This window comes from Toxotes jaculatrix, chromosome 8, assembly GCF_017976425.1.
Source record: "Toxotes jaculatrix isolate fToxJac2 chromosome 8, fToxJac2.pri, whole genome shotgun sequence".
Taxonomy (NCBI): domain Eukaryota; kingdom Metazoa; phylum Chordata; class Actinopteri; family Toxotidae; genus Toxotes; species Toxotes jaculatrix.
Genome location: NC_054401.1, coordinates 12,964,916 through 12,986,116, shown reverse-complemented (window position 1 = coordinate 12,986,116; position 21,201 = coordinate 12,964,916). Strand labels below are relative to the sequence as shown.

At 42.7% G+C, this 21,201-nt stretch overlaps 1 protein-coding gene across 1 annotated transcript; it reads right to left on the bottom strand.

The window, feature by feature from the left end:
- Positions 1-1,701: 1,701 nt before the first annotated feature.
- Positions 1,702-21,048, bottom strand: mindy3 (MINDY lysine 48 deubiquitinase 3). Its single transcript, XM_041044111.1, has 16 exons — positions 20,960-21,048; positions 20,139-20,471; positions 19,686-19,765; positions 19,342-19,402; positions 19,040-19,240; positions 18,788-18,839; positions 17,901-18,015; positions 17,551-17,624; positions 17,309-17,388; positions 17,013-17,083; positions 16,245-16,325; positions 8,453-8,525; positions 6,264-6,336; positions 3,991-4,078; positions 3,048-3,119; positions 1,702-2,304 (listed from the first exon to the last, which is right to left on the bottom strand). The coding sequence occupies exons 2-16, from the start codon at positions 20,230-20,232 to the stop codon at positions 2,155-2,157; spliced, it is 1,365 nt and encodes a 454-aa protein (XP_040900045.1). The 5' UTR covers positions 20,233-20,471; positions 20,960-21,048; the 3' UTR covers positions 1,702-2,154.
- Between the last annotated feature and the right edge of the window lie 153 nt (positions 21,049-21,201).

Here is a 21,201-nt window from a genome sequence, read left to right as displayed (position 1 = left end):
CTATCCATCCATCCTGCCCGCTTCCTTTATTGGTTCATTTAATAAGTGCAGGCTTGGGTCACCTTGTCAACACATCTCCCTGATCCTTTTTTTGTGCAACAGTGAACTGTTTGTGTGTGTGTGTGTGAGAGAGAGAGAGAGAGAGGAGGGAAAAAGAGAAGGTCTGTTCTTTCTCAGCAGCTTCTATGTAAATGTAAGATGGACAGAAGAAACAAGAAGCACACAAAATATGAAGTGCATACTGTAGGAGACAGATGTGTCCTGTTTCTTTGTTCTCATACAAGAAAGAGACGGTGAAGATGATGGAGTGAGGAGGCAGCAGTCAGACATATTCCTGTGCTTTGTGTTCTGATGCCGTCTGCCAGGTAACTAGTGTTTTAATGCAGCTCAGTTTCTCAGTGTCTGCGCACTTCCATCTGTGATCATTTGCTCCACTGTCTTTAACATCCAATAAAATTCTCACAGATATCGAGTTTCCAGGAATACACACATTTAACACACATACTGTTCAGGTTACGTCCTGTCAGCCTGCCAATGGGTTCTGATCACAGATTTACTGCTGGTTGGTCTGGATTGCACACACACACAGTAGTACTTTATATTTTACACACTTAGCCCACGTTCCTCTTCTCTTTACAAACTCATAATGTGATTGTTAAGCAGGCTGTTCTGTCAGATTAGGCCTACATCCTTTCCCCATTAGACAAATCCATTAGACACACACCCAGCCAATATTACAACACTCCTGTTGACAGATGAAGAGTGGAAAAAGCATTATCTGTACACACACACACTCACACAAATGCATAAACACCCAGTTAAGAACTGTAGGGCTTGTCCTAAGACAGGACTAAGCACTTAGGTAGTGTAAAATGCCACTCCTCTTGAGCGATGACTCTATAACACACAAAACGGTAGTGACAGGCTAAACATGCCAGTGTTTTAGGATGGCTCATAAAAAACATGTCATTTGTCTTCTTTTGGGAAGTTTGGATGATGAGCCCACAGAAGCATGCAGTTTTCTGTCTTAGGAGGAATATTTTCTGTTTATAGAGAGGTGATTAAGTCACCATCAGCGTCTTGAGGATTTAGTGAATAGCTGATTTAGAGTCTCTAGAGACACGGAATATACGTCGGTGTGTGATTTAGTGAAGATGGGGATATAGACCGACCTTGGACATCCTGAAACCCGAGGCTGTCCGGCGTCGGGGTCGAGGAGCGATATTTATTAGAAAAAGAGACAAAGAGGAGGATGTCTATGATCTCAAAGCTACCAAACCACACGGCATTTGAACAAAAAAAAGTGTTTATTCCAGAACCTTTGAGTGTGATAATAAATACATGAGCACTTGGCCAACATCCCAGTGTGGTGCACGAAGCGCGCACACACACAGAGCACCTAAACCAGCTTCATCTTGGTGAAAACACTGAAGAAACCTCCTGTTCACATCTCCAGTTCTCTGCGTCTGGGTTGGTCCCTTTACGCTGTAAACGCTTATCAGTGGGTGTGACTGTGTGTGTGAGTCTGTCTGTGTGTGTATGTGTTCTCATATGTGGAAGGCTTTGGTAGGTTTTCCCTCAAACAGTCCTAGAAGCTGAATTAACAGTAGTGTTTCACAGTCGACTGGTTATACATGTGGTTCAGCATGTGATTTCGTGACACATTGTAGTCACTGAACCAAACCAGTTTCCTCTCTAAACAGTGTCTAGCTGTCTACTGCTAAACTGTAGCAGAGATGTCGGCACAGAGCAGAACTGTAAAAATAAACAGTCATTCAGTTTTTTTTTTTTTTTTTAAATAATCACATCATAAACATCCTGCGTGTCATATTACAAGCTATGGTGAACAGACAATAGCATGAACTGTAAAGGTGAGTTTACACTTGTGTGGAATGTAAGTGAGAAATCAAGAATGGATCTCAGGCGTGTGTGTTTAGTCCATCAAAGTGTTTGTCTCAGTCTCATGTTTGTGTGCATTTGTGTTTTTCTCATTTGTCTTCGTTGTATATGTTTATATGTGTCTCAGTCTTTGTAACTTGCTGACCTGTCGGGGTCAGTGTGAAGAGGGGAAGCAGGAGAGGGGTGTGTGTGTGTGTGCGTGTGGAGCAGTAGCTGTTTATCCATGTACACAGACACAGCCAGACTGTGTCAGTGCTAGTTCAGTGACGGGGAGCGGTCGGTGGTCCACAGAAGCTCGATGTAGGGCCACTTGGTCTGAAGGCAGCGCTTGACTGGAGTGTCGTCTGTCCGAACCATGGGGTCCTCAAAACCTAGCACCAAAGCTGTCCCTTCCACATACTCCACCTAAAAAAAAAAAACATTTAAGAGTTAACCAAAAAGAAATTTAAACACCTTCGTCCGCTTTGACAGGCTTCAACTCTATCAATCTCTTTCCAGATGCTTACTCTGAAAGGGTCAGGGGTGAAATGCAGAGGGACGGATGCAAGTATGCCACAGACATATACTATCTGCAGGAGAATGCTGTCAGTAGGTCTGCTATTCCCATCTGGAACTATGAGAATGGAATTGCCATCACAACCTTATAGGCGCCTTGCCGCCATATGCATGTGTGTGTGTAGGCGTGTGCTTTTGTGTGGGCACACATGTGGTGCCATTCCTATATTTTCAGGTAGCGGTTTGGAAAAAAAGCTGCTTTACAGATTAGACCACATTGACAGATGAAGAAAGTGATATTCCTGAGTACCCAGGTCTGTGCACCGCCACCAGCTACATCCTCTGACAATCATCAATCAAACTAAGCCTGTTTAATAGGCCTGTATTCGACCATTTATCACAGCTAGGCTGCTGACAGTGGCCTCTATGTTGAAATGACTCAGAGAAACAGGAGGCTAAGCCAGGGTTTTTGGATGGATGGACAGGCTATTAGACTCGCAATAGCTACTGTTTATTCTGGAGTGGCCGACTGCCTCCAACTGTGTGAGTATGTGTGTGTGTTTGAATGGTGACAGCAAAAGAAGGGAAGTAACTGTAAGAAAGCCACCACCATAAGATGCTATTAAAAATCTGAATATGAAAGAGTGTCTTACCCTCTCTTTGTGGTTGGACTGTTTAAGTCCATTGTAGTGGTAGACGGGAAATGAGTCTGGGATTCCTGAATCCTGAAACACAGACGGGGAGCAGAGTGAAAAACATGCAATGTTGTCAGAGTGTCTTTGGGAAAACTGTTCCCACAGAGACGGGGGTAAAGACCCGCAGAGGCAGAACATTTTTGAACCGAAAAGTCAAACCGACACATCTCTGCCTGTAACCAAAGCTTAACGTTATACCCTGCCTGTTAAATTTAAATGTGTGTGTGTGTGTGTGTATGGATATGGTTGAAGCAAAGCTCAACTCTGATTACCACAAACCAGCCAACAGTACAAAAATGCCCGAACAATGACACTGAGCCAAAACACTTCCTATGACTTTGGCTTGAAGGTGCAGAATGCTAATAGGGTGTGTTGTCTGAGAGCGTGTCCAGCTTCTCGTGTTTATATGCCTATATATGAAACCCTAACCCTAACCCCAATCCCACGTGTGTCTGAGTGTGTGTGTCCAGTTGGCTAATGGTAGTATAATTTCTTTGCGGCTCGGGGCCATTCCTCTGGTGAGTCCCTAAAGCCCTGATCACTTTAGCACAGTTCCCTTCTATCTCTCCCTCTCCGTCTTCCTGGCTCGCTCTGCCTCATAAAGGCGTCTTACCGCTCTTTCTAAACTTCTCAGCAAGTAACGTCATATGATGTTGAACACACGCATAGATTTCACATGAGACACCACAGGAATGTTTTTGGAATAAAAACCTTTGATTTGCTAAAACAGCACTCCACACATGCTTGGGAAAGAGACATTCATGTCACTCATATATATAAGTGTGTGTGCACACAGCTCTTTCTCCATGTGTTTTAACTGTGATACAGACTGCAATACCGGTGGAATTCATTTGTCATCTGTGAAGTGGAAGTCCACCTCTGCACACGCACTTACACATACCTGATCGGGGAAGAACTCCAACAGGAACGGGCCCAGAAGGATTATGCCCAAACTTTCTGGATCCAGCTTACCCTTCACCAGACTGACACTGAGAAGACACAGAAGACACAGAGACAGATAGGAAAGGAAGTAAACAAGAAGTGAACAGAGAAAAACAGATGCAGAAACCCAGAGAGAGAACTGACAGAGGGAACATGCAACATGAAACAACAAAGGACACCAAACAGCAGCCTGTGTTGCCCTGTGCATGAAAACAGAGACAAATTTACGATACCCTCATCACTCAGTGTGAACTTATGATGCCTGTTTTGGTGAGTGCGTGCATATTTTCATGAATACCATGGTGCAACTAAATATACCTCTTTCCAGACATTCCAACTTGTTAGATCAGTGTTATTATTACTCCACCGTGATAAAAAAATCTGGTCAGATTGCCCTTTTAAGGCAGTAAGGAGAGAAACAGGGGTTATGTCCAGACACAGAAAGAAGGCAATGATGGTGTACTCATCTATTGATTTTTACAAGTAGTACATGCAGCAGGGTGGCATGCAGAGTACAGACACTGCCCCCGCTGAGGTGTCACTGAGCAACACTGTGAAACCCTAAAAGAGCCACATATGTTGTTTGTAAACCACCTTCTGCTCCCGATGTAGGGGGAATATGGCAAAGAGGAAATCTCCACGGGGATCCGTCACATATCTCTTTATTGTGAAGTGTTGTGTGTTGATGGGGATCTGGGAAGTTAGTTGTTTATGGTGGGTTTTGTTATGTATCCACTGCATGACTGCATATGACTTCATCATTTAAAAACAGCCTGGACATGAGATGATGGTGCATACAGAAGGCATACATTGAGCATGCCACAGTGTATTCCTTGTGTCCAATCGATCCTCACATTTGGATTAAAATGCAGTCAGCTGATTGCTGAGCAGCTGAGTCTGGACTCGTGTGTGTGTTTCATTTGTAGCTGTATCTTTTCTTACAGCATCCAGAGAAATGATAATTAAATTAAATGTTACATTTGCTCTAATTGTCCAAATGAGTGTTTCCTGAATGTGACATTGAATTAAACTGGATTGGATCTCCTAGCATTGCTCCAAACAAAGCAAATGGGATAGTGACTTTGTGAACATACTAGTGAAATAAAAGAAGAAGAAGAAAGGACACATCTTTGTATGTCTGTCTAGTTCATGTTTTTTCTGCTAATATAAATGCATCAGAGCTTGCTGTTTAAATTCATCAAATACTTCAAAGCCTTTTGTTTTTGTTGGATTTACACTTTTTAGCATAAAATTTAAATGTTTAATTACATAACAAAAATCACAATAAACAAAAATTCCTGTTTATGAGATCTTGAGAATAAATAATTTGGCCATAAACACTACACAACAACATTCCATTGAGCTGGATCCTGACTTTTGCTAAGAGCAGCCAGTGTCCACAAAGTTGGTTTACCACAAATGGTAGCAGCTGACTGTCATAGGTCATAGGATGTGTAGAAGTACCAAGTCACAGGCAACTTTCCACGAGTTTTTCCATGATGAAATTCTTCAGTTTAGGACTTCTCCTCTCATTATATATTCTTTCCCAAACACCAAAGATGCTACCTTTTTCATATGGAGGAATCCCTGCAAAAACTCCGGTTGAGTGGTAAGGACTGAGACCCGCCTGTTTTGCACTGGGAGTCTCCCCCTGGTTTTCTCTGTTGTGTTGTGATGTATCAGCCATCTGGGGGTCTGCAGAGCAGATCAGTGGTCCAGTGACTTGGCCAGGCCCACGACTGCAGCGTTAGGGCTTACTGTTCCTCAGATGAGAACGTGCTTCTGTTTGAAGCGGCACTTTAAAGCGTTTCCTCCCTCTCTCAGTCTTTCTTCCTGCCGTTAATGATCTCCCTCTAAGCCTCTGTTTCTGACTTTCTTTCTTTCTTTCGTTCTTTCTTTCTTCCTGGGCTTTTATAGTGGGCTCTCTCTGGTCTTATTTTATAGTAGCCTGGTGGTGAAACATGAGCACAGGGCAGCTGACCTGGCCTGGCCGTGACTTAAGAGTTAGAACTTTAGAAGCTCTACAGGTGCCACAGACACAGTTGCACACCCACCCACACACACACACATACACATACACACACACACACACACATACACATACACATACACATACACATACACACACACACACACACACACACACACACACACACACACACACACACACACACAAACACACACAAGCTGAAACGCACACAAACATAAAGCCTTGAACGTGTAAGCACTTACTACTCAGGCTCGGAGACAAGGTCAAGGGCTTTCATCACGTCCTCTAGCAGAGACTCTGGGATGAAGCCATTATCTGGGTAAGGAAAGAGAGAGAGAGACATAAGGAGAGGCTGATGCACTGGCTGACCCTGGACCAAACATAAAATACAGGCTTCAGCTGGAAACCAGGGGAAGCCTTCACCTACACACATATGGCACAAGCACTATATTTACAACACGGGCCCTGGGAAATGAACTCATCTGACACAAGTAAAAAAAAAAAAAAGAAACCCAAAACAAATTTGTACATACACATGCACACACACACCTCGTCCCTTCTCTCTGACCTACATTCCATGGCTGTGATGATTGCTTTACCTGAGATGAGAAGCTTTAAACACTAACATGTGTTCTTGCCCGAGAGACTGTTTGTGTGTGTCCCGGCCCTTACAGCACGTGAGCCTGTGTGGCCTGTTGTTTAGATACATACATAAACCCCAAGTGTGCTGTGAAGAAGATTAACTGACAAGTGCTCTGCTCGAGTGCTCGCGCAACTCAATCTCGCCTTTTCAGTGCCAGATGTTATTCTCTCTCCGTGACAACTGACAGTTTGACAGCCAGCAGAGAGGGCACGCACACACTACGACAGGGACAATGACAAACACCAAATATTAAAGAACATGCTGAGACCATGGGTTTCTGAGTGTGTGTCTAGTGAGTCACTGTAATGTGTGTCAGTGTGTGTGTGTGTGAGAATGCGTCTGGCGCCCTTATTCCACAACACAGGGAGCTGTGCTGACTCTACATGTGACACAGACAGATTTATGAGCCTTTTTGCGCAGCACTCAACTGTGCTGCTGGCTATGGCATCTGTGTGTACACCATGTTGTGTGAATACGTGTGTATCATGTACAGTATGTCCTCCCTTGATTATGCATACACATGGGTGTTTAAGTCTGCGGGTGCACCTACAAACAAGGATTTGTTTGTCTTTGAGCAAATGTGCGTGAGGAAAGACCATATGGTAGACAGAATATCCAGGCGGATGACTTCAAAAGTGGATCTGAGAACATGCTAAGTGGTAATGTGTGTAACAGGAAGAGACAGATGAAGAACAAGGGAGGAAAAAAAAAAAGACGACAGACAGTTAAATTTACAGATTTGTTGTCGAAGTGCACGGGGCAGGCACGGTAACATAGCCTCGCACCACATACAAAAAAGATCACTACAAAAACAGGCATGTTGCTCCTACGTGCCAGATAGTGAATAATTTTGTTTATGGCAACAGAGTACAGCACACTTCATTTCACAATAAAAACACATAAATTTGAATGAAGGCGTTACGAGTGCTGATTTAGCCAGGTCCTTGGCTGAACGCTCTTGCAACATGGATAGCTCTAACTGTGTGATGTTAACATTCTCATGTCTTGAATGTGACTCCCTGCATCTATGCATCTCTCCCTCCTCCTCGCTCGTTTCCACGGCAGAAAAAAACCCCAATACACAACAGATGTTAAGACTAAATTTTTCATTTCGATGCTTGTCTTTAAGTGCGCACGAATGCATAAACAGCCCACACTGTAATCTCCAGTCTACATCAATGAATGCTGCAGACATCCGAGTTTCATTTCTTGTGACATGACAAGCTATCTTCTTTAAAGCTTTCTATTGTCATTGTGTCGCTCTCTGTGTCCTTCCCCTCGCCTTTTAACCCAGTCACCCGGAAGTGACAAGAAAGGAGGCTTAGGGAAACAAGGAAGAGAGGGAAGGAGCAGGATGGTTGACTCAGCTGCTAGAGAAGCTGATCTCACCAACCTAAACAACAACAGTGGAGATGAGAGGAGAGAAGGAGACACTCCAAATGCCTGCAGAAGAAAATAACAGACAAGAACCAAGAAAGAGGGGGCGAGGGGACCAGTGGAGGTTATAAATGCATCTGCTCTACCAGGAAGAAGGCAAGGGACAGACAGCAGGGCCAGGATATTGTTTTCTCATTTTGTGTGTTTAGCTGTGTTAAAGTGAAAGTCTGGATTAATTGAAGTTCATCTGTGTGCCAGGATTTTCATATAGCTGGTGTACTAATGAGCAAATAAAGTATAATGATCTACGAAAACAAGTGTGCGGGGGGCGAAGGGCAAGAGATGTGAATCTTCTCATAGCAACATAATGATCATGTGCACAATATTAGATGATACAAACTCGTTCATTACCTTCAGGATCAAATGACTGGAAGACCCTCCTCGCCTGTTCTGATGGAGACTCTGGACCTACCAGGGACATCTCCTATAGAGAGACAGCCAGAGAGGAGAGAGAGAAAGACAGGAGGAAATAAAAGCGAGACAAAGAAGGAGTGGAAAGAGAAGATTAAAAGGTGAGATTTGTGACCTAAGTGAGGAGACAGAGAGGGACAGAGGGGGGAGGAGAGGAGGAAATTAGATCATATTTTGGGAGAATGTGGCTTCATCAGTGCTGAAACATTAGAACAGCTGAGTGCAGCGTGAAGCCATCAGACAATCACTAAGATCTACTGACAGGCTTCCAACAAACAGTACCACTCACTGTAGCAATGTGTGATGCACTGCTGTACATTGTGTGTGTGTGTGTGTGTGGCTGTGTGTAATCTAAGGGGCCAGTGCAATCACCAGAGCCCCACTGGATTATTAACTGATCTGCTGATAAAGTTAGACGGCTTGTTTTCACTCCAAACACACAATCAGGAAATCGAGTCTTACAAATGCAGCCCGTGATTTATGACAAGCTCTACAGTGTTTGTTTGTTGGTGAAATTCAGAGAGAGAAGTGTCGGCAGGGAAAGCAGAAAAGACGGAGTGCGTATGAGCGTCAAGAGGTTGATGCCCCTTGTGACTTAATACCACCAAACTCTCTCTAAACCAAGGCCCTTCAAAAAAAAAAAAAAAAAGATTGTCAGATTATTTACCAGCATGTAAAACCCCTTCAACTCCTGATTTGGAAACTGGGGAGTGGGGGGTGTCTGCTTTTGGACACTGAGATTATGACAATCATGCCAACTTCATGCAGTGACCACCACAGGCACATGATGACTTCTTTCAGTTATCCAGCACTGATGTGTGCAACTGAGTGCAAACCATGAATAGCACCAACAACAGACCCTGTTAAAATGCTTGGTGTTATTTGTAGGATTCGCTGCAAGAATCCTGCAACAAATTCACAAACAAAACAACCAAATCTGTTTTAAGCATACCAAACCCTTAACAGTCTAAAGCCAGACAACCTCAACAGGTGGCATGGGATAGGAACTTCTTCGCATACCCTCCCTTATCTTAGCATTATTCAACACTTGCTGTGTGTAAATTAAACAACTGAATAACCATCAGGTCCTGATAGGCAACTTTGCAAGCAAACAATAATAATCCATGCAAGGTTGAGTGTCATGGCTGCTTCAAAATATCTTAAATGAATAATTATTTAGAGAAGAGTGAGTAAAAAGGAAAAAGAAAAGCTTAGAGGAGACAGAGGGGATATTTTTCCAAGAGAGAATGAAATGAGATACTTCACAAAAAGATGGCTTTTCAGCCTTAGCTGTCACACACACACACACACACACTCATATGAAGTGTGTAGGCGAGAGTCAGAGAGTTCTCACTGTTCCTCCGTATGAGTGAGGGAGGGATTGTATTTATGGCAACGAAGCGCTGGACAAACACACAATGTTTTTGGAGAGCAAATGAACTCTGCTCATCTCCTTTAGCTGGCCTTTATTAAAGCTTGAGCCTCAGATCTAAGCAGGCTGCTTGGGTTTCACGGTCCACTTATTACTGTACTGCGGCTTTACTCAGGGAGAGAGGGGTTCGGGAGGACACATCGAGAAGAGATGACTCCCAGCTGCCGGCTCTTCAGATGCAAAGAAAAACAGTCAAAAACTGGCGAACACGCGCTCACGCACCGTTCTGTCACACAAAGTACAGCAGGGTCCTGATGTGTTAACATTACAGGCTCCATAAATCTGAAGGTAGATTTGTCATTAGCTACATATGTCTGTGTTTCACTTACAGGGGTGGACAAGGGTCATTTTGCTGATCTCAGAGGAATAAAGTGCAGAAAAAGGGTTGTTAGCGGATGACTGCATGTCTGCAGACAAATTCATTAAATGTAGGATTAACAGTGAAGTATGTATCTTGAAACATGAACTGTTTTCAGAGCCTTTGCAGTTGCTGCTCCACGATTGTGGAATCAGTTGCCGTCAGATATCAGATGTGCTCTCTCCACCTCTGTTTTTTTAAATCTAAGCTAAAGATTCATTTTTATTCGCTGGGCTTTGTGGCTCACTAATCTTTAAATTGTTGTTGTCATGTCATTGGTATGTTTCTCTTTTTGGACTTACTTTTGATAAACTGTGACTTTGCCTTTTACTTGACTTGAGAAAATATATCTCTTCTGAAAGTGATGAAAAGACCAGTGAACCTTGCGAACAAAGGTCCAGCTGACAGTTCATTACCTCTCAGGGCAGGATTGACACATATGGTGTAAATCACCCGGTAGTGCTACAGCTACAGGATGTCAAAAACATGTACGTGGACATCAATAGACACATCAAAACATACTATTACACTTTGTCTAAACACCAGGTGTGTCCAAACTGTTCCACAAAGGGCAGTGTGGCTGCAAGTATTTGTTCCAACCAATGAAGAGCACACAGTTTGACCAATCAACTGTCTGAGGACTCAGATCAGTTGATTAAATGATTCAAGTCTGGTGTGCTGCTGCTTGGTTGGAACAACAACCTGCAGCCACACGGCCCTTTGTAGAACAGTTTGGACACCCCTGCTATACACATTACTAAACAACTAGAAAAGACAGTGACTCACGTGAGAGATTAGGTGATGGTGATTGTGTGTGTGATGACAGGTCTGCTTGCTTGTCTTTGATCTCTGTTTTATTAGAGGCCTGAGGAAGATGCTGCTGAGTTGGAAAACAGGTCATGGAGCTAACACACTCCACGGGGAAGGGGTGTGTAAGTGTGTGTCTCAGCATTTCTTTCCACTCAAACCCACCGTGTCACAGTATGTATGTGTGTGTCCAAAAAAAAAAAGAGAATATCTATGCAGTCATTAGGCCTGTCCGTAGCCGAAATGCATTAGCTTGTACTGGAGTGCTACATTCTGTTTGCTGAGAGTGTGCAAACATTCATACTAGTGCAGAGACACGGTACAATGACACACACACAGCCTTGTGCCTTATGAAATGAAGGAGCACATTCCAATCCCCACAGTCCAACTTTTTTTTTTTTTTTGCTCAAACCCTTGACCTCCTTAACAGAGAAACAACAAGCTACCCTGCATAGGAACAAAGCAAGAACAACACACACACACACACACACACCACCCTGAGGACTTAAATACACAAAGTAATGCAGACCATTTGCTCTGAGCAAAACCAGAATACATTTATTGAAATGAAACATGTGAAATGACCAAAAGGCTTTCCTGCAAATGGGAGTGTGTGTGTGTGTGTGTGTCTTCTGAGTTAATTCAGGGCAACTGATGCATCCAGACTTTACCCATTACAGAAGATACATACAGTTCTATACAGTATATGCATGATCTTATTTTTCTAAACTAAGCTTAGCTGACATCCAACTAGCATCTTTACCACTTGCATTACTTTCCAGGACTACTGACCACTGAAAAAACCTTCAACTCTATCCATTGGAACTTCTAATGCTCTCTCCTCACTAGACTTGAGTGGCTCCCTTAGGTTGACAACTCATCCCCTGTAGGACCTTTTCCTGTCTTGTTCTTTCTCTTGCCCAATTTTACCCCTCTTTACCTGCCTTTTCCTGAGTTAAGGAGCTACTCCAGTTTTAGAGTATTTCCTGCCCTCCCACCCTTTGACTTTTTCTTCCATTCTTCCCTCTCCCTTTTGTCCTTTATCTCCACATGCAGGTAGTTACTTCAGGAAAGACAGGTAGGCATAGTACTTTACTCGAGTTACTCTGTCTTTCCCTCTGCTCTATCCAAAGAGCTATTGTGTGTGCTGAGAGGCTCTGAGTGGCCACAGAGTGCATCTGAAGGATTGGTTTCAAGAAAACAAAGCAGAGGTCTCGGACAGTGTCTCCTGCCTTGTTCCTGGTTGGCACTGACAGACTCACTACATGACACTGAGGAGGAAGGTGAGGAGGCAGTCTGTGTGTGAGTGTTTGTTATGTAGACTGTATACGCACTTGTATGTGCTTTTGTTTTCTTCACCTTAACTAGCCTTTGTCCCATGTGATTACAAGGACAGGAAGAAATGGAAAACTTGTCTCTCTTGCTACATAAGGAGTGCGTGCAGTATCCACTGTATGTCAGCGTCTAAGAGTATGTGTTTCAGGTGTGACAGACAGAACAAAGCAGTGATTTATGGAGCTGTCTTGGAGGAGAAAGACTATGTCTCACCAGAAAAGTGAGGAGACACCAGAGGATAGTTATGTAGCGTAATGATGGGTCCTATAACAGAGAAGAGCACACAGGGGAAAAGGAAGAATAATGCTGCACACACACACTGACACAGAGAGCTTTTCACCCTACCACAATGGCCTTTGGTCTGACCTGTCACAGATTATTAATGACGGTTAATGTACACTGTTTTGTTATTTTTTTTTTGTTTGTGTGTGGCCCGCACCCTCCTGCTGGGGTGGGGCAGTGGGCACATTTTATTAACTCAGTACTGTCATCTTGTGTTGGTATTATTATTTCATTTTATCGTTTTCAATTTGCCATATCATGATACATCATTGCTGAACTATTTGGGGCTCATTAACGTTCTTGAGAACATGTGCCTCATCTGTGATATAACGTTCTAAACTCAAGGTTCTCCTCACTGGCTTTGGCATCTGAGCAGGTTTCAAGACTACAGAATGTGGCTGAAAGGCATTATATATTATGATACTGATTTCAGCCGTACTACCCAGCCACATTAAATTTATTGTGGTTATGTCAATAAGGCCTCACTAAATTAAACTCAGCCACGTTAACTGTGTCTGCACACTTGTGCTTCAGGCTCCTGTCCTTGAAGGACATTCTGTATGTGTGTGTGTGTGTGAGTGCAGACAGAAGCTGGAGTCTTAAGGGACACAGAGCGCCACAGCGGCTGCTCTCCTTCCTAGTAAATCACTGACCCAGAACACGACTACTGTACACATACACACACAAAAACACACATGTAACTCCCTGGAGAAGCAGAGATACAGCCTGTGAACCTCATCACTCAGCAAGAGGAGAGTAAAGAGTGATGAGAAAAGTCACAAGAGGATCACCCCCCTACTCCCTTTCCTGAGTGACCACTGCCCCACTCTTTAAAGTGCATCCTTCCTTTCTACTTCCCTTCTTCCTCTTTCCTTCCCATGAGAGACCAATAATCTGAAGAGGTTAGCTGAGGTGTGCTGGGGAATCCTTTTCTTGGGCAACCAACCTACTGTACATGGGAGTGGATAGTGACTTCAAAGACAAGAGGGGGGAAAGGAAGGAAGAAAGAATCCTTTTTTAAACATAATGCATATGTCTCATCCATCACCTGTCCCTCCTTCACTCTGTCTGTCTTTCTTCCTCTCTCTCTCCTTCCTCTGGCGTCTCAGAAACTCTTGTCCAAAAACAGATCCCATTACATGCCATTATACACTCTCAGGCTCTTTCTCACATACACACACATTAATACAACAGAGGGCAGAGAGTGTGGGGGGTGTTGTGGGTAGGGATCAGAGATGGTGGAATGGCCTTTGTGTAGGTAGATTAGATAAAAACACTAATGCTATTAAGCTGATGGTCTGAAAGCCACAGTCACACACTGACAGCGACTCGGGGGAATACACACCCGTCCCCAATGGCAGACAGAAGGAGCCACTGACACATCAGAGGCAGGGATCAGGTTTTCAGCTTTTGTGGGGCCAATGGCTCTATATCGAAGCTAAAAGCTACATAACCAGGTGTATTTTTGTATCACGAAGCCTGGGAAATCTCAGTGCTTCAAATTAGCTCTAAACATAGATTCCAGCATAGAAGGACACGGTCACACTGAGTGAGGTCTAACAGCAGAGTGCCCTTGCCCCCATGTCTTCCACCCTTCAGCTTGGTCTCAAAGTCACTGAGCCGGCATAATATAGCGTCAGCCATGTACGTCAGCATATATGCATGCATGTGTTAAAGTGTGTTCCCTGTCTCCAGCGGGACAAATGGATCCAGATGGCAACTCTGGAATCACGTTCCGCACAGGAAGCCATCCACCTGAAGCTACACACACACACATACACACAACACTAATGCTAATCAGGATTAGGTTCCCTGCACTCTGGAATGTGTGTGTTAGAGTCAGTCTGTGTGTGAGTGTGTATATGTGAACATGTCACTAGTGCCAGGGGAGTTGTAGCAATCGGTAAGTCATCAGTGCATGCATGACGACTTCGGGTCATCACTGAGCCAAAATATGATCCACTCGCCTCGCAGGCTTGAGCTCATTCATGTAACTGAGCTTTTAATCAATGGTATATTAAGGGTGCGGCATTCTGATGGAGATGACTGCCTGGGATTTTTCTGCCTCTCTGGTGCCATTTTCACAACAGCAAGGAGAATCAATTTGCTACAACCAAACCTGCCAGCTTTTATACACAAGCTACAGCAATGTATTATGTTACATGTTCACTGATAGAGACGATAAACATGCTTGTTGGAGTTCAAGGAGGGCAAGTGGACACACAAATAAGCACACATATGCACACGTCCATGCTAGCAGTGATCTGATGATTCCTACTCCTACCCAAGAACCAAGGTTTCTCTCAAAGTTACAACAGCAGAGGTGACCTCAATTAGAGTGTGCACTTCGTACCTTGTGACATCCCTGTTCATGTGTGCATAAGTGTATATCTGAGTTGCTGCTGCAGTTGCAGGAGGAAGATGTCATGGCCCTTTTCCAAGAATTTCCAAGGGTTTAAACCACATGGATCTGGTTCCAGTTTTGTTTCCTGCACTGCAATGCCTTTTACCCAAAAACTACCTACTCTGATGTTGTACTTTCTGATGTTTCATGGGTAGATTCTGTAGCACAGAATGTCAGATTTGTCAAATACAAAGCTCCATAGTGTAACAGCTTGTAAAGAGCTGTCATTCAGGTTGCACTCAAGCCTTAGTTACTTTAAGTGGGAATGGGATTTTGTTTAGTGTCACTGGCATGTTAACAAAAGCCAAATTCCTAACTACTAACAAACCAGACCCCGGGCAAATGACCAAACCTAGGTTTACTATCTGTTGTCTAAAGCACTAAAGCTGAGAAATGATCAAGAAAGACATTAAGCTGACCAGATCCCCCTTTCCTTTCGACACAGGGTGGCATTTATGACCTTTACTTTTATCTCTTAACATCTCCTTTCTAACATTTTCTATGATTCATTTTTTTCTGGGGCTTCTGAGTTCCTCGGACTACTCTGTACAACAAAAACATGTTCTTATGAACAAGAGCCAGAACAGAAAAATGTGTGATCTGTTTTGTGGGAATAAACCTGACAGTGAAGGTAGACAGAGGTACATTGTAAATGGAGACTCTCACTGGAGTCCAAATTCAGCAGTTTACATTACGGCCATACATTATGAACAACACATTGTTAAGAAGATCACAGATGGATGAGAAACTAAAATCGTGAGCTCTTGTGGGGGTGAGAATGAGCGAGCATGAAGATGTGTGTGAGTGTGAGTGTTAGTGCGTGTGTGTGTGCGTGGAAGGTTTTTTTCTTCTTATTGCTGGATAGGTGAAAAGCCAAGAAACAGCACACTGGCCATATATGACTATCTCCTGTGCTCACTTTCCCTCCCCTCCCTTTCAGCCTCTCTTTTCTTCCCCACATTGATATCTGACCTGCACTATATTAAATCTGTTAAGCACATTCCATATTTTGGTTTTTCTAACCTGCTGAGGAGACTGGCTTATATTACACACTGTGTGTCTGTGTGTGTGAAATATGTGTTTGCTAGCTTATGGATGAATGTATTGAACTTGCCTTGGTGAAAAACACAGAGAGGTGAGTTTCACTGCCAAGGATCCAAATAGGGAACTTTGGAGACTTCAGGAATGCCCCGACCTGAAACACACACACACACATTTCCACTTGAACATCATTTTCATACAATAAACAACATTATATGAACAGTGTACAAACTGAGCAGACCTCTCCTTATTTGATATGAGTTGGTCTCTTAAATCACCGCTAACAGCTCTCTAGTTACTTTGGCAACCATCTACTTGCTATTAACATATTAAAGCTGCCTACTTTGCCTTTGGAGAGTTCATGCCTCAACTCCAGCATTTCTGGGCTTGCTTATGTTGGCAATGATAAATAAACAGCCAAGATTCCTGTTTTTCAAGATGACTAAAATGTGACACTTCACATGTATTTTCATATCGTTGTTCTGATCTATTTTTGAGTGGTTTGGTACATGTGTGCCAAAAATGTAGAGAGAGTGGAGAGTCTACAGCAAGTCTGTTAGGACTCACAAACACATTTTTTCACATGGGAGCTCTCACTGTGGTTTGTGCTTCACATATTGGAAATGTCCCACATCTCAGAACCACAAGCAACACCAAGCATTTGTGTATTTATTTGCTTTCTTTGCACTCTCTCAGTTTCTACAGTTGTTGTCTATCTCAATTCATAGTGAGTTTTTGTCAAAAAAAATTATAAGTCCACATATTCTCTGCAGGTTTACAAAGTATTGATTTTTTTTTTTTTTTTTTGCATTATGATCTCAGAGCCTATAGGTGTCTGTACCTTGCAGTAGCGCAGTGATTCCATAAGAGTGAGGAAGCCAACTGATGCCTGTTTATGAATACCATGCAGTTCTACAAGACAGGGAGAAAAAAAGCAACAAAATGTGAATTTGTTAAATTATGTCAAATTGGCATTATTTTTTGCTGTGCTGTGGGATGTAAGAATTATTGCCATGTGATGGATGTGGTTTAAACCCAGGGAAACAAAACTGAGCTCTGTGAGTGTAACGTGTGAGCCTCTAGTGTGAATAAGGGATGTTTGTGTGTGTGTATGCAGTAACGTCATGGCAGCCTTACTCATGCCAGAGCACTCCCTGTCTCCATCCCAGACATTAGAGACAGCATGGCCAGTTACAAGGAGGTTAACCAGGCTCTGACTGCAAAAATTAGATAAGAAAGGTGATATCAAGAGAATAAAGAAATTCTATTTTTTACCACAAAAAAAGACCCTTGAACATTCATTAATGTTAAATGAATGTTTAACTTGCTTCAACAGTCTGATTAATGTGGAAAATTGGTGAAGAAAGGTGTTCTTGTACCTGCCATGACCATGCACAGGGTCAATGAGAGGCTCCATCGTGTCCTGGATCTCATTTCGTATATTCTCTATGCCCTGCACATAGAGGACCAGAAAAGTCGAGTCTGTATTTAATATTTGTCTACTTGAGCATTGATGTGACAGACAGGAAAAAAGACTTAAAATGCTAAAACACAATGACCAAAAGCCCATTAATAAAAGGAATTTTTTTGGCTTAAAAAAACAGAATTTAGTTATCACTTCATTCAAATTACTTAATAATTATGGCAGACATCATCACCAATCTCTTCATTTCCAGTCAGTATCTAATGTTTCTATCCTTCTCTCCATCCAGCCGTTTAGTTACTTTACCTTGGTCAGGATGACTGAATAGAGGAACAGCAAGACTCCACAGCACCCCCTCCAGGTGTGGTAGAGAGACAGCACCTCCTCTCTGAGATCAGACACTGACATTACAGTTCGCTTGCTGCAGGAGGGGAACAAACATCAAGATGATTTATGAACCACTCAAAAGACAGAAGATTTGCTCAGTGTTAGAGGGTCACAGTCAATGAGACTGATGTATTAACTGTATTTGTATACTGAGATGGTGAAGACAACTTTCACAATAGGGAAAAGATCTATTAAATGCACCAGAGCACAAAGAAAATCTGATCTTGCCTGTTTGGAGCCACTTTCCTCTTTTGCTCCACCTTTGAAAGCTTGCTAGCGGGGTTGTCTGTCTTAGTTAACATGCATTTCTTCGCTGTGAGTCAGCATTGCTTTTTTGCTGACTACGGTCTCAGCTGCCGGTACGCTATGTGATGAAATTTCAATATTCCTCTGGCGAATGCAGGCTTGCATTCATTTAGTTTGTGTGTGTGTGTGTGTGTGTGACAGACAGTGAGACAGGTAGTGCGAGTTTTTTTTTTTTAGGCAATCAGTGAAAGTGCTGAGTTGGAAACTTGTGAGCAGAGTGAAAAAGCTAATTCAAGGTGAAAGCCAAGTCTAACAGACTAGATTAATCAAATACCCTTTCCCTCCCCTCTGCTGATACTATCCTATGAGAAATATGTAGTTCGCTATTCCATTGCTGCATACTGAAAATTGTAAAACCCGGATTTCAGAGGTCCTAATCCCTCCAGAAATGTACAGTATTCAGTATTACTCAATGTCAAGATGATCTGCGTAGAGGAAGAAAGTAATGAGTATAAAGATGAGAGGTGTTAGCTGTGGTGAGATTATTAAGTGTCACTTACTGGAGAACACTGTGAAATCGCTCAAAGCCAAGGTCCTCAGCAGCCAAAGCAGCTAGGCACAAGAAAACATACATACACTGTAGTATCACAGCATGACACAGCAAAACGCCACACCGTCAAAAATAGACAGTCATTAAAAGTTACTATTTTTGTGAAAACAATGCATCAGTGAATAAGTGAGTATTCATTTGTTTGTGCACTGTTATTCTGAATGTGTATCTCACATGAGAATCTGACAGACGTAGGACTCACTGGGTTGCTGTTCCTGTGGTGGCTGGCTGCTCTCTGGCAAATCCTGTGTTTGTGACTGCGACTGTGTGTTGGTATGTGTGCTAGTGTGTGGGCCTTGTCCCTTTGCCCAGGTCACCAGGCAGAACCCTGTGGAGGGGCTGGCACAGGCAGACTCCATAATTTCACTCAGTGTGGAACACAGTGCTGTTTTCTGCTCCTCCTCTAACAGACACAAAAGTAAAACATGTATGATTTAATGAGCCACACAGATATATAAAACAGAGGCAAAAACAATGATTTAGAGGCTTCTGTGTACAACCTACCTGACATCTGTCTCCAGTTGCAACTTTCTCTGTTAAAGAGAATGTTCTTTAAGAGGAAAGCCTGGAAAGAAACATAAACTCAGTCTTATACCTCAGTCAGTTGTCAGATGTGAAAGCTGGCTCACTGTAAAATCCCAAGTGAACTTGTGGAAGAAGGTATATATGGAAGAAAGTACACATTCTGAAATAGTGAAATGTCCTATAAACAGTCCCACGCTTTACAATTTTAAGCACTTCCATTGCAGAGAATGTAGGAGGTCTTTCGGGGCTCAGTGTTTAGCGAATATACTGAACATTGTGACTAGGCCCTGATCATATTGCAAGGAGACTGAACTAGACCATACCTGGACAGGTGCAATGACAGCACATGGCCCCCCTTCAAACTGTTCCAGTGCTGTGTGCTCATTCTCACTGAAAACAAATCCTGTGATGAAGACCAAAAAATCTTTTTTTTAACAGCAATAACAAATAAGGCATATAATTGGACAGAGAGAAAATTGTCAGCGATTTTAATGATCAAATTATAATTCTGAGTAATTTTTAAGAAAACAAAAAAGCTGATCCCAACTTCTTTTAAACTGGGAGTTAAAGTAACAGAAAGAATTTCCCTACGGGGATTAATAAAGTTATTCTGATTCTGATTCTGATTCTGAAATATGTATATTTTCCATGCTAGTAAACTTTATATCTTGGGGTTTTGAACTTGAACACCCAAATGACAAAACAAGGAATCTTCATCTTTGACTATGGAAAATTGGATTTCGAGTATTTTTCACCATTGAGACAAAATATAATACCTTGGGTCCATCTACGGAAGATGGAGGCAGACACTCCTCCACTGGATGGTCTACCCCAAACCAAATCCACCACCTCTTTATTTAACTCCGACATGACAACTTTTCTGCCGGTAGATCCACAGGCACTCTATCTTCAGTCCAACGGACAGGTGGGGACAACGGAGGTCTGTTGATGCCAATTCACTAGCTCTTCTGGAGGTTGACAGTGCACTTCTCTCGGCAGGTCGAGCCTGCGGCATTGGCCACAAGCTACCTGTGTAGGTACCCACAGTCTGACTCTAGTGGCTGGCAGCAAACTGGCGGGTAAGAATGACATCAACGTAGCCACAGTAGCTTGAAAAGTAATGGGACAGTAATATACGTTAAGATTATTGCCTATCGCTATTAGCCAGCACGATATTTTGGCACAGACAGCTTAATTGCACTTATAAAGCGACGATCGCGTCATTAAAGACTTTTTTTAAATCAGCGTAACGCTATATACATGTATAGCTACATACCATTGGTTTGCCAACAAGCTAGAAAGCTAACAGTTGGGTTAACGTCGTATTGTTGGTTAAAACCAAGTACTGACAGCAGGATGGCGATTGGCTATTTCTGAGGTGGCGTTGTTACCTTCTCACATACTTGTGAAATTATTGTGTCAGTGATATTTTTATGAGCTGAGGTGGCTTAGTAATAGCTGTTAGCGTTAGCATTACTACTAGCAGCTAATCTTTCATTGCTTTGTCATTCAATGACTTCTTACACTACAGCGATACCGACAGTTGATGAATGAATTCATACTGTTTATTAGTTAGATAACAATAGATCATAATTACCTTGATACACAATCGAGTAATGGGTTTCCGTGTTGATAATATATTTTGATAGCAATTTCACTATCACCAGCGCCTCTGTCATTCGTTTATTTACAACAGAATTGTAAAAAAAAAAAAAAAGAGAAGTGCGTACATTCGACGTGACTGCCCATTGGTTGAAATCCCTAAAGTTCCAGATGCGTCAAGGGGTACAGTCTCAACACGGTACTTCATTGGTCCACAGTCTTGTCAATCATATTGAG

Bases quoted from the DNA above. Each gene is read 5' to 3' on its own strand.
- mindy3 (XM_041044111.1), bottom strand. From the start codon at position 20,232: ATGTCGGAGTTAAATAAAGAGGTGGTGGATTTGGTTTGGGGTAGACCA. The intron at 17,389-17,550 runs GTACAAGAACAC...TAATTTTTGCAG, and splicing joins CCTGTGCATGGTCATGGCAG to TCAGAGCCTGGTTAACCTCC. The intron at 6,337-8,452 runs GTAATGAACGAG...TTCCTTACCCAG, and splicing joins CCAGTCATTTGATCCTGAAG to ATAATGGCTTCATCCCAGAG.